The 13056-nt window shown below is 43.7% G+C and overlaps 1 protein-coding gene across 1 annotated transcript in view; it reads left to right on the top strand.

The window, feature by feature from the left end:
- The window catches only part of Plcg2 (phospholipase C gamma 2), a 121362-nt gene that overhangs the window by 106852 nt on the left and 1454 nt on the right, over positions 1-13056 (top strand). The window contains exon 30 of the mRNA XM_026392997.2: positions 1373-1461. Coding sequence (XP_026248782.2) covers positions 1373-1461 — 89 coding nt within the window. The remainder of the gene's footprint in view (positions 1-1372; positions 1462-13056) is intronic.

Consider the following 13056-nt stretch of genomic DNA (forward strand, 5'->3'; position numbering starts at 1 on the left):
AAAGTCGGCTTTTGAAAATGTACAACTAAGAACATAACCAAGACATCCACAGTGAGCACTGTACAATTTAAGTTTGTGCATTTCATTATGTGTAAATTTTATATGAGAAGAACAATACAAAGTAATACTGGGCTCTGGTTAATGAGATGCATTAAGGGGAAAGTGGTTGGGTAAATAGTGAAAGGTTAGTGGTAGAATCTAGGTGCGTGGTATACAAATGTTCTTTGTATTATTTTAACTTTTCTGCATATTTAAAAACATTTATGATAAAATGTTGGAAAAATATAACTAAGTCTCCTTTTGTGGGAGAATTATGGTTATAAAACGGAATGCAAATACCACAAACGATATCAAGGGGGGGAGAAATGTTATCTTTACCCAAATTAGGGGAAGAGAAAGAAAGGTTGGGATGGGTACCTCTGCCCTCTTCCTGAGTGGCGGAAAGTGAGAGAGTCAGAGCACATTTTGCACTGAGAAATGAGCCGAAACTTGGGGGGGAAGAGTGTGGGTTCTCTAGCTGGGCATTGCTCATCCTGGAGCATCCGTGAATACAATGTAATTAAAAAGCTTTGAAGACAAATCGGGGCCACAGAGTGGATCCCTAAATTACGTTAAATGGAAACTTTAAGGTCCTATTCATTTGTGACTTAAAAGAAGCACAAACTCTGGGCACTGACCATCTTGGGAAAGAGTTAACAATGGTTTGTTCTAGGAAGTGGAGCATCTGGGTGGGAGTGAGCTCTATTTTACTGTGCACTCTTTCATACTACTTAATTAAAACAAGGAAACCAATCCTCCCGATGAGCTGACTTAGACATTACTTAATGGGGTGAGAGGAGATTCAGCTCCAACTCCTCCCAATCCTAAGTAAAAAGAAACATTAAAAGGACTGTCAAACACAGGTCCTAATGGTAAACAGGGAATGGCTGCCAGAGGAGGACGATCAATACTGCCACGAGCTACCAAGGGACAGGAAGATTGGAAATCTTTAAAGATAAAACACACCCCCCCCATCCTGTGCCTTGTAAAAGCCTATATGGAGGACAGGGGCTGTGGATTCATTGCTCCTTGGAGTCTTTAAGGAATTGAACCATAGCTGCAGTCACTCTAAAGTCAACACAGCATGTTCTATGGGCTTTAATGCCTTCTGAATGAATCATTTTCATTTCTAGATGGCAGATACTTAACTTTACTTCCTGTGTGGACCTGTCTGTCAAGACTTCTAGCCTCTATACCCAACCCTCAGGGGGTACTGTAGCCCCCGCATGGGGCACTGACCTCCCTGTTCTTGGGGCATATGATCTCTGGGTACCTCAAGAGGCCACGATCGGACATTAATTCCTGCCTTTGCATTTTCCCCATCCTGTTGCAGGGTTTAGATCTGTTCCTCTGAAGAATGGGCACAGCGAGGACATCGAGCTGGCTTCCCTCCTGGTTTTCTGTGAGATGCGGCCTGTCCTGGTGAGTAGAGAAGCACCAGCAAGTCCTGGGGGTGGAAGTGGCTCATGATCATTGTTGGCTGATGAACTTAAGACCATTGAGACTCGGCTTGCCCAAGCACGAGACGTCATAAAAGACGTCATCTAATTCTGCAGGGGTCCTGGGTCTTTCCTCCTAGCATTCTATTTCTCAGAGAATGCTGTACAATTCTGAGAATAGGCAGTGTAGTTGGACAGGTGATGGTCCTTAGAAGTTCCTCAGCTGCCTTTCACCAAGAAGAACCTGGCTCTTCTAGAGAAGCTCAACTTTCGGGGTGCTTTTTTTTATTGGTCTTGGGTCATCCCTTCAAAGGATCTGAGAATATCCAACAAGGATCCTCCTTGGCCAGTCCTGGGGAAGGAGCTACATGGATTCCCAGCTCCTTTTGCACCCCTCTACTACTGGAGGCGCCTTCCTTTTGGTCCCCTTGGTTTTCCAAAACTTTGGAGATTCTTGGGTCTCTCCTTTGAAGAACCAGTTTGGGTGGGCTTGGCAGAAAGGTCTTGGCCTCACTGAATGGCATTAAAGGATATGATAAGTTTTCTCTGGACAAAGGGGTTAAGAACAGAACACCAAACTCTGGGTAGATGGGGCTTGGGTTCGATGGTAGAAGACCTGGAAATGTATTGTGATTCTGGAGCTTCAGAGGCTTTGTGGTGGCCTCTTCCATAGATGCAGACCCATGTATGGTAAATGGTTTTTATAATGCCTGATCTGTAGTCAGTGTGTTCCCCCAAGGTCTTCCCATCCATCACAAAACACAAAGCTCCATCAAGGGCCAGGTGAGTTCTTTGATCCCTCAAGTTCTCTTTGGCTAAGCTAACAAAACACACACACACACACACCAAAAAACAAAAAACTGTGGGCCTGGACCTCAGTGGTTGAGATGGGCTGGTCCTTCCCCCAGACACTCCTCGTATTTGCTCAACCTGTATTTTCTGGGTAGAGTCCATACCCTGTGGTGTTATTCTTTGGCTATAAGAACTAGCCAGTGACTTGGTAATTGCTGGTTTGGCAACTTTCAGAATATAGCTGAAAGCCTTTAAATGGGGAAGGTGAGGGGTGCTTTTTAACGGCCATAGTGATAGCCCATGCAGTAAAAATTCATGAACTTGACTGAGAGGCGAGAACATCAGGCTGCTTTGCATAGCCGTTTCCCTGTGCTCAGTTTTTTTTTTTCTGCAACCTTGGTAGTTTTCCACTCCACAGATTTCAGAAGCATCGAGATGAAAGAGAATATAGACAGGAGCAGAGACATAAAGGCCCAGTGCCTGGGGCCAGAGACCTCAGCCAGGGGCACGACTTTTTGTTGGTGTAAAGTAATCTCATGATGATGAAATTCTGTCTTAAGAGAGTTTCTATTATACATCCCGAATCTTATCTTGAAACAGAATTTAAATGTTGAACTGTAATGTTTATATGGAAACTAGTTTTCACTTGAACCTTAAATTATGGGCCAAAAAAATCAACTGCCATGATTCTTTCTGTAATAAAAAGGCTTGGTCAGGAAAATTTATATAAAGACCTCCCCCTCCCGTACCAGGGCTAGTGAATTAGCCAACAGACCCTGCCTGGTTGAGAATTCCTAGTTCAATCTCTCCTCTTTTGGAGTGAATCATGCATTTCTTAATTTATCATTGAGACTGGGGTATTTATTAAATCTATTGAAAGATTTAAGCCAGAATTCTTGTTTTGTATAAATGGTTTAAAGAAATTGCCACAAAACCCCAGTCTAGACTGTGGGGAGTGTATTTTTATAATTAGAGGGGGGCACGGAAAGGGACAGGGGTCTGTTTGCGTCCTTCATTTCTTAGTCATATATCTTCCTTATGTAGCACAATACAAAAATTCATGTTTACATGTACAGGAGCTGGTGGCACCCCCCCCCCCCATAACCCAAACTATATCTAGACAGGTCACTTGTTCCTTGGTGGCAAAGTCACCACTGCTTTGAAGTGAGATTAGAAGCACTTTCATACTGTCACCCAGTCTTCACAAACACTCAATGACATCAATGAACATGAGCTCTGTGTTCTTCCACGTCAGGCATTTGGGTGCCACCTGGTTACAACAAGGCCACCAAGCCTGTCTATGTGGTTTCCTTTTCTTTCAAGTCTGAATTATTTGCTTAGGACCCATTAATTTGGCGGGATGGTGGAACTGGGGCCCTCAGCTGAAGCCTTGAGCAGGTAAGTGAAGGCCTTTGGTCTGGTTAAGCTGCCCCGTCCGGGCCCTGGACTCATCCCTCTGTGCCCACCAAGCCCATCTGCGGACGCTTCGCAGAAAGGCCAAGTGATAGCGCTGGGTTGAGGTGGTGGCAGGAAAGTGTGAGCCGAGACTGCTCTGCAAAGCCTGTGTAAACAAGCCGGAACCGTATCATAAATAATTTAAGTGATTAGGTATCACCAGCCGCAGAGAAAATTAGTATATTTAAAAGAAACTCTTGTTTATCCAGATTTGCATTCCTTGATGAGGGAAGCTTAATGCACAGCGGCTGCTGGGGCTTTGGGTGGGGTTCCCTGTGGAAGCTCTCAGATCTGCTCTCTGAACACGTTGTTGTAGAGGGGTTGTCTGAGTGTGTGCGGATATCATTCAGCTGCTGGCTCTCGAGGTTTACTTAATCCTACATCTGTCACCTGGTTCTGTGCCACTCGAAGGTGCCACTTGGCATTTCCATCCACACTGAATGAGGGCCTTTCTTGGAAGTCAAACTGGGCTGCACTTGGTAGGCCCAGGCTCTCTCCTTGATGGCCAGGGCCGAACATCCTTTTATTTATCATTATATCCTCTGATGCCAGGGAGAGACTTGGGTAAACAACCTCTAGCAAGATTTGTCTGAGCAAGTGATTGATCCAGTGAGGGCTGAGATGGAGTTTACTCATAAAACATTTGCTGAGACAGAGTTTAAAGCCCTAGAAAACTGTCAATAAGCACTTTAAGCCCCTTCTGAGGAAGCCATTTACATGTCACAATTACTTTATCAATTCTCAGTCCTTTACTTTGTTAGCTGTATATATGGTTTATACAGAGTATTTTTAGTACCATTTTATTACCTACTATATTTAATTTGAGAACTAGGGTAAAAAGGAGGAGGATGGGGAAAAAACCATCAACGGCCATTATATAACCACTATTAGCACCCTGCTGTATTTCCTTTGCCTTGTAATTTTTTGCACATAATATTTCTGCAGTTGGATTCACGCGTGTGCCCTCTTTCCACTTCACAGATGACCTTAAGCACTTTTTCTGTTAGGATTTTCAAAGCCATTGATGCCTGTTTCATCCGCTGAAGATCCTAATTCACTTAGCCACTCTCCCACCGATGGACAGTTCGGTTGTTGGCAGTTTATAAATAATAGAGTCCTCATGAACCATTTTTTAATTAAAAATTATTCCCTAAGGCTAGATATTTAGTAATGGCATAATAGATCAAAGAAAAAAGGGCCATTTTCTGTGATACATGTTGAATTGTTCTCTGAAAGTTTGATGTTTTAGATTCATTCTTGCCTTAATTGGAAGGGACCTCCACTCAACTGATCTAAACTGGTCAGATTCAGAAAAATAGGACTAGGCAAGGCAGGGAAGCCTGAATGTCCTTCCTTATCCTCACAGTGGGCCAGCCTGCAGTGCTGGGGGTGTGTTGAGGACAGGACACTCACTGCCTGAGGCTTCTCAGGTCTGGATCCTGTTGGAACATGGTTTGCTGGGTGCAAGTGCTGGAGAGGCTCAGTGCCAAGACCTATTGGTGGGGATTCCAGGCCAAGCAGATGTGTGAATCCTTGGGGAGAAGGCCCAGCACGCTCCATAACCCCAGAGGACCAGGGGCTGTACTCTCGAGCTGAACTGGTCCTAGTTTTTGAGGTTGAAAAGATTTCTTTCTACCTGGGAGACACGGAGGCACAGAGGAAGACCCTCCTGTGCTTCGCCAGCTGAAATTTACCAGTGCTGAAGCCATGATGCCTGTGTGACTACTGAACACAGAGCCACCATCCTGCAGGGAAAAGCAACGGCGCACGGTGACCAGGGGAGAAAGACCCCCACGTGGACATGGAGCAGCTGCTGGCAGTTGAAGCTGAGCTGTAAAACGTAAGTCTGGCACCTTCCAAAGCCATCAAAGCTGAGCGCTGAAAAAGGCTTTCAGGCATTTGAAACACATTAGGAAACCCTGACTTCTTGAATTTAGAATTTATTATATAAGAGAAGATATGGACATTATTGAATGAAAAGATAAAGTAGAAGAACTATTTTCCATCCAGACAGCATCCCGGGAGATGGAAACCATGGAGGAAACGAGAGGCTAGAAGCAAATCCCAAGACGGATTTGGTTGGCCGCTTGGACCCAGGTGGAATGAATAGAGAACATATCCACAGCCCTGGGCTTATTTTAGTAAAATATTTAAATTCCAAGAATAAAAAAAAAAAACCTTAGACTTCCCAACACAAATGGCTGTCTATAAGGAAAAGTCAATCAGACCTGTTGTCATCAGCACTGAAAAGCCAAGACAGAGGGATGCCCCTACCCACAGGAAGACGGGGGATGCAGTGACCCCACGTCAAGGCAGGAGGAAGGCATGTGTGTTACATAAAGAAGCTTCCAGGTGGCCCCGAGTAGACAGCATTTTATTCAGAAGAGGGACCTCTAGACAGGAAACGTCTAATTCTGCAGAATTCCATCTTACAGGATGGTGACAAGTCTCAAATGAGGATTCCTGAAACCCAACACGCTCTGATGCCAAATTCCATAATCAGAAGCTGCAGAGAATCCTCAGAAGAGCCCAGGGGCTGAGAGGGAAGATGGAGGTGTCCTGAGGCTTCCGGCTCCTGGGTTATCAGGCCCATGGAGCACCTGCAGAGGACAAGCGCCTTCTGCTATAAAGGGAACATGTAATTTTAATTTGGATTGTTGAAAAACTAAGGAGAGCCACTGTAAAAATTGAGAAGCAGTGGCGCAGCGAGGAGGAGATAAACAGAAACTGAACCAGGAGTAAAAATAAGGAAAAGGATCAAAGAAGGAATTAAAGCAAAGAGTAATCAAAATGACATGGAAAGCGCTTGTATTTAATTTGGTAAGTGGGCTAAATTCTTTTCCTGAAAGGGAGATCCATCTGTGCAGTGTTTACAGAAGTAAACCCAGGAGCAACCTGATGGAAGAGCTACTGGGTAAACTGGGAAGGAAATGTCAATATGAAGAGCACTCGAGAGCTTAAGAGGAACGAGGGGTGAGGATAAAAAAATGCTGGGTTTACAAAGAAACAGCATCCAGCCAGAATACATAAAATCTACCAATACAACAGATAAAAGGCTTTCAGAGTTTGAATGATATTGTAGTATTCCCCTCTCCCCCCAAAAGGATCAAAGATTACAATAATTTGACTTCAGAGATGTACAGCTTTGTATCCTACTCAGGGATAATATGTTCTGTGTGCTTCTTTGTCTCAAACTGTATAAGCTTATATACTTGATCAGAAAGAGAACCCTAATATAGTTTTAAAATTAATGATTTTATAAGTTATTATTTGGCAGATAAAAATATGCTGAAAATGCAAAATACTTGAAAACAAGAATTTCCTAAATAACCAATCTAAACAAATTACCCAGAATGCAATAACACATTTATGCTCTACCGTACAGGTGTACTGTTTTCCTGTACTTGGCAGATGGTGTGATGTTTATAATCTGAAGCTACATGGGGCCCTTTTCCAACAGCACATGCTGACTTTGTGTCACTGTCACATTTTGGTAATTCTCCAATTTCAGGCATTTCCATCATTCTCCTATCTATTACAGTGATCTTTGATGCTACTGTTGTAATGGCTGGGGGCACCCCAGCTGCACCCATTTAGCCAGCTTGATTGATGTTGTGAGTGTTCTGACTGCTGCTCTCCAATCTCCTACAGCCTCCATATTCCCTGAGACACAGCGATAACCCTATGATGGCCTCCCTGTGTCCAAGTGAGAGGAAGAGTCCCAGGTCACTCCCTTTAAATCAAAAGCTAGGAATGGTTAAGCTCAGCAAGGAAAGCACAGGGAAAGCTGAGGTGGGCCTGAAGCCAGGCCTCTCGTGCCAACAGTCAAGTTGTGACACAAAAGAAAAGTTCTTGAAGGAAGTGAAAAGTGCCCTGAGACTGATAAGAAAGCAGAATGGCGGATTGCTGAGAAAGGTTCTGTGGCCTGGACAGAGGAGAGAACTGGCCCCGGTGCTCTCTGCAATTCCAGGAAGGTGAGGGAGGTGCAAGAAAGGCTGGAGCTAGCAGAGGTTGCCTTCTGGGGTTTAAGAGAAGAAGCTGTCTCCAAAGTAATTTTTCTGTTTTTGCTGTGCTGGGGATTGAACCCAGGGCTTCACCCATGTTAGGCAACAACTCTTTTACTGAGCTACACCCCCAGCAGCCATCTCCATTACCTGAAAGTGGGAAGTTCAGCAGCAAGTGCTGAGATAGGAGCCGCAGTAGAGCTAGCCGAGATCACCCGACAGCAGCCTTTTGATACAGATGAAATAGGCTTCTACTGGAAGAACATGGCATTTAGGAGTTCCACAGAGAAGTCAGCGCCTGGCTTCAAGAGACAGGTTGACTCTTATTAGGGCTGATGCAGCTTGTGACTAAGTGGAAGCCTCGGCTCATTTACCACTCTGAAAATCCTAGGCTCTCAAGGATCATGTAAACGGACCCTGCCTGGGGTAGAGGGAACAACAAAGCCTGGATGACGGCTCGCGTGTTTACAACATGGCTTGCTGGAAAGCTGAAGCCCACTGTTGAGACCTACTGCTCAGGAAAAAAAGGTTCATTTCAAAATATCACCACTCGTCCACAGTGCACCTGACCCCCCCCCCCCCCAGGGCTGGAGTGGGCATGTACAAAGACATCAATGTCGATTCCTGTTGGTGGATGGGCATCCATTCTGCAGCTCATGGATAGAGCAGTAGTTTTGATGTTCGAGGCTTGTTATTTAAGAAATACATCTTTAAGTCTGTGGCTCCTTTGGATAATGACTCTTCAGGTAGATGTGGGTAAAGAAAACAGAAAACCTTTTGGAAAGGACTTGCCATTCTGGGCGACGTCAAGAACATTTGTGATCCAAGGGGAGGAGAGGTCAAAGGATCGACATCAACAGGCATTTGGGAGAAGTTGATCCGAACCCTCATGAATGACTTAAAGGGGTTCAGAACTTTAGTGGAACTTTAGATAAAACAAGAGAAATAAAACTGGGGGGGGGGACTTTTATAAATGGGTGAGCAAAGAAAGTGGTTTCTTGACATGGAGTCTACTTCTAATGAAGGTGCTGTGAATAAATCGTTTCTGAAAGAATCAATCAGTGTGGCAAACTTTGTTATTTTTTCCCCAAGAAATTTCCCTAGCCACTCCAATCCTTTGCAGCCACCACCCTGATCCATCAGCAGCAATCAAGGTCATGGAAAAACCCTTAGATTATGACTTACTGAAGGCTCAAGTGACTGGTAGTGGTTTTTAGCAGTGAGGTATTTTTAAATTAAGATATGCACACTGATTTTTGGCCATTAGGCTATGGCACATTCAACAGACTGCAGGGTGGTGTGAGTGTAACTTTAATATGCAAACTTCACATGACCTGCTCTGTTGTAGTGGTCTGGAATTAAACCCACAGTCTCTTAGATTTACCTGTATTTTAAAGGGGAAAATTCTTGCCTTAGAACCTCACAGGATAAATACTACATATGCATGCCCTAAATATTCATCTTAAGAACTTTAAAGTGAAACACAAAAGGAGAAGAACAGAAAAAATTAATGATGGTTTGCCAGAAAGACCATTTAAAACAGTTCTTTGCTTATTTTATATGGGAACAAAGTAAGAGCAAAAAATCACACTGGAATGGGTATTGGAAAGGAGACCAAACCCCAAACCAGAGCAAATTGGCAGTTGTCTTAAAGTGTATCAGTGGGCTAAAATTGTTCTGAGAAGGAGTAGCCAGGTTAGAGACAAGTCCTACAGGAGTCCCTTGAAGGGTATTAAAATACCTATTGGGTAAAACAGATTTTAGATCTACATAGCTTTTTAACTGAATTCTGAAACCCAAGAATATAATTCCAGTTTGACTCCATAGAAGCCACCAGCAATTCAGAAATGGTGCAGTTGTCTTGAGTTCCACAACTTTCAAATCAAAACCAGAGGTGGATGGGACTCCAGTGCTCCATCCACCCACCACGGCCACAGGTCAGTGTCACTTGTGACTAAAATGCATTGGCAAACCCCAAACTTCACTTTCAGCTTCTTATAGAAGCACAATATATTAAATCTAAGTGGAATTTATTCCAGGAATTCAAGGATAGTTTACCATTGGCACAGTTGGCAACAAATTGAGAAACAGCAAAAGCCACTAAATGCCACAACTGTATCTGGCCAAATAATTAGCATAGATTGTGGAAAGAAAGATAAAAGGGAGACTGATATATATTTGTCTCGCATTTATTAAATCTAATCACTTCTCTATTCTGGAACTAACATGTGGAAATGTAGGGCAGCAGACAGGGACATATGGGAAATTCTGTTCATGACATTGACAAAAACAGTTCCTCATTTAGCAGTAATTTAAATAAGAAATTTAAATAGGAAAGATTGCACTTATATAAGGTCAAGTATAAAATCTTACTGAAAGATAAAATAACATCGGGACAAGTAGAAATGTATACCAGTCATCAATATAAGCTCACAATTATGTGTTTATTGAGAAAGGTGGGAGGTAGCTGCAGAAATAAATGTGTTTGTGTAAGTTAGATAAGTGTATATCCTTGCTCTGTCTGCTGAGGGAGCCCAGAACTACTGATGTCCTACTAGCAATGAGCACACCTACACACCTAGATGTTGCTTTCTAAATATAATCCCCCAATAAAAGAAATCAACACTCCTTGGACAAATGATTAGTTACAGGGCTGGGTTAAAATGAACATGGAACATCAATAAGTGCTGAAAATAGGATGTGGGCACTTCAAGTGGGCAGAGGAGCCAACTGGAAAGAGCTCCCGTTACCAAAGCTGGAACAACGTGAGCAAGCAAGTAACGATCGGCCTGGATTAGAACGCACAAGGTCAAATATCCACCTGTCCCTGAGTAAAAGAGATCATCGAAGCCAGATGATCCACGTTAGTGCCTCACGTGACTGCACGTCCATGCCCTTCCTGATGTGACATTCTTACCAAGAGCCTTAGATCGCGAGGACACACCAGCCCCCTGCATCATGGGACACTACACCACACCACCATAAAACATCAGAGAGGACCGCAGAAACAGACTAGGGGGACCAAGGCAACGCTGGCCGAGTACAGCACGGGAGCTCGGAATGGCAACAGGGCATTCAGTAAGGTCTGCGGCTCAGCAGTGATGCACCAGCGTCCGTTTATCAACGTGACCTTCCTAACTGTGGTTGTGCAAGAGGATGACGCTGCAGTATCTGAGAAATGTACCACTGCTGCAGCCTTTCTGTACAATTTAAAATTTCAATATAAAACAAGAGAAGGTAGCATCAGTGGGGGGAATTTTCTTCATGTTTTTCCTCCTGCTAAAGAGAAAAAAAAAGGAAATGCCCTAAGATTGCATCAAGAGCCAGGTAGAACTTAGTACCAAAGTATTTTCTAACTAGGGACTTGGAAAAGCAAAAAACTGAAAATATGTCAAACAGACTCAAAAAACTAAGAAATGGTTATTAAAAACTTCTATGGGGGAAGAGGGAGATGGTTAGGAGGGGTGCAGGGTGGGCAACACTCTCTTGATGGGGTGGTCGTCTCTCCCCTCTCACAGTTCCCTTGGGGGATGTCCATGGTAGCTTTTTTATGGTTTTATTCATGCATCATAATTATACATAATAGTGGACACAGCTGGCAGTGGGTCTCATTTTGACATTCGTAATTGCATATAGCATAATTGGCTCCATTTCAATTCCCAGCACTTGCCCTTTCCTACCCCTTGCTCTATACTGTCGGTCTTCCTTTTGTTTGTTGATTGTTTTAAATTGGTGCATTATAGTTATGTATAAAAGTGGAGAATTCGTTGTGATGTATTCCTATATACACATAGCAAAATTTGGTCAACTTCCTGCTCTAATCCTCTCCCTTCCTCTTCCCTCCTCCCTTCCCCTTGGTTCCCTGCCTCCACTCTGCTGATCTCCTTTCTGTTTTCATAAGACCCCCCTTTCTTATTCCTTCTGCCGCTCTTGTTTCTGTGTATGACAGAAAACATTTGACCCTTGACTGAGTCTGGCTTATTTCACTTAGTGCGATTTTCTCCAGTGCCATCCATTTACCAGCAAATGACATAATTTCATTCTTTGTGACTGAGTAGAATTCTATTGTGTGCATGTTCTGTGACTCTTTGGAGGCCATTAAAGTGGAAAGAGATTTGCAGAGACAGGTATCCTCAGAGTCTGTGCTTTTTGTAAAGCAAAAGACAAAAGCAGCCCAGAATGTATATTGATCCACAATTTTGTAGCCCTGGAGTCTCTCATAAAGTAGTCCACGAGTGGGGGAGTAGTGGTCACTAGACTGACCTCTGGAGTAGCCAGCCTGCATACACTGGTCAGTGACCTTTCAAAAATCACAGGTGGCGAAGCATTCTTTTCCCCCCACCCCACAAGCACATTGGCAGGAATATTCGGGAATTTGTGGGCTCCCTGGGTGGCAAGGCTCAGGGGCGGGTCTTGTGCCAGTCATGGCTGCACCCTAGTGCTCACCCCGCAGCTCCGTTTGCCCCTCTCCTGGTCTCATTTCAACTTTCTCTACATTACGGCAAAAGGGCTGAATTGAGATCACTAGGAACTGGGTACATCCACCATTCTTTCAGCCAGTCCCAGGAAAATTTTACACTGAGAGCACCAGCAAAAATCCCGTGGATGCTTTTAATTGGCATGGCTGGGGTCACTGCTGGGAGATGATGGCGAGGAATAACACATCGGTGATGCCTAGAACTGAGCCACTTGCCTATCCCTGGGGGTGTAGTCTACAGTACCTTGGCTTTTTTTCAGGGGTGGGGAGGGAGATAACAGCTCTGTTGAGATAAAACTCATTTTTCACACTCGCCCATTTAAGGCACACAATGTTTTTAGCATATCCAAAGTTGTACAACCATAACCACAACCAATTTTAGAACATTTTCATCACCCCAAAAAGAGACTTTGTGATAATTGGCTGTTACCACTTACCCCTCCCCTGGTTACCATTAATATACTTTCTGCTGTATGGATTTACCTGTTCTGAAGATTTCACATAAATGGCATCTTACAATATGTCATCTTTTAGCATGATATTTTCCAGGTGGAACCTATTACTGTGCCTTTTTTTTAAGTTGTAGATGGACACAATACCTTTATTTATTTTTATTTTTATTTTTATGTGGTGGTGCCAGGGATCGAACCCAATGCCTCACGCATGCTAGGCAAGCACTCTACCACTGAGCCACAACCCCAGCCCCATTAAGGTCCTTATAAAATCTTAAATTATCTGCTTCCTGCCTATCCTCACATTGTGCTGCTCTTTCCTTAGTGAAGCCAGTAGCTGCTTGACCTTTGCTCTTAGATAAAAGCTGGGAGGTGATGCAGACCAAGGAAAAAGCATC

The sequence above is a fragment of the Urocitellus parryii genome, chromosome 15, assembly GCF_045843805.1.
Source record: "Urocitellus parryii isolate mUroPar1 chromosome 15, mUroPar1.hap1, whole genome shotgun sequence".
NCBI lineage: Eukaryota > Metazoa > Chordata > Mammalia > Rodentia > Sciuridae > Urocitellus > Urocitellus parryii.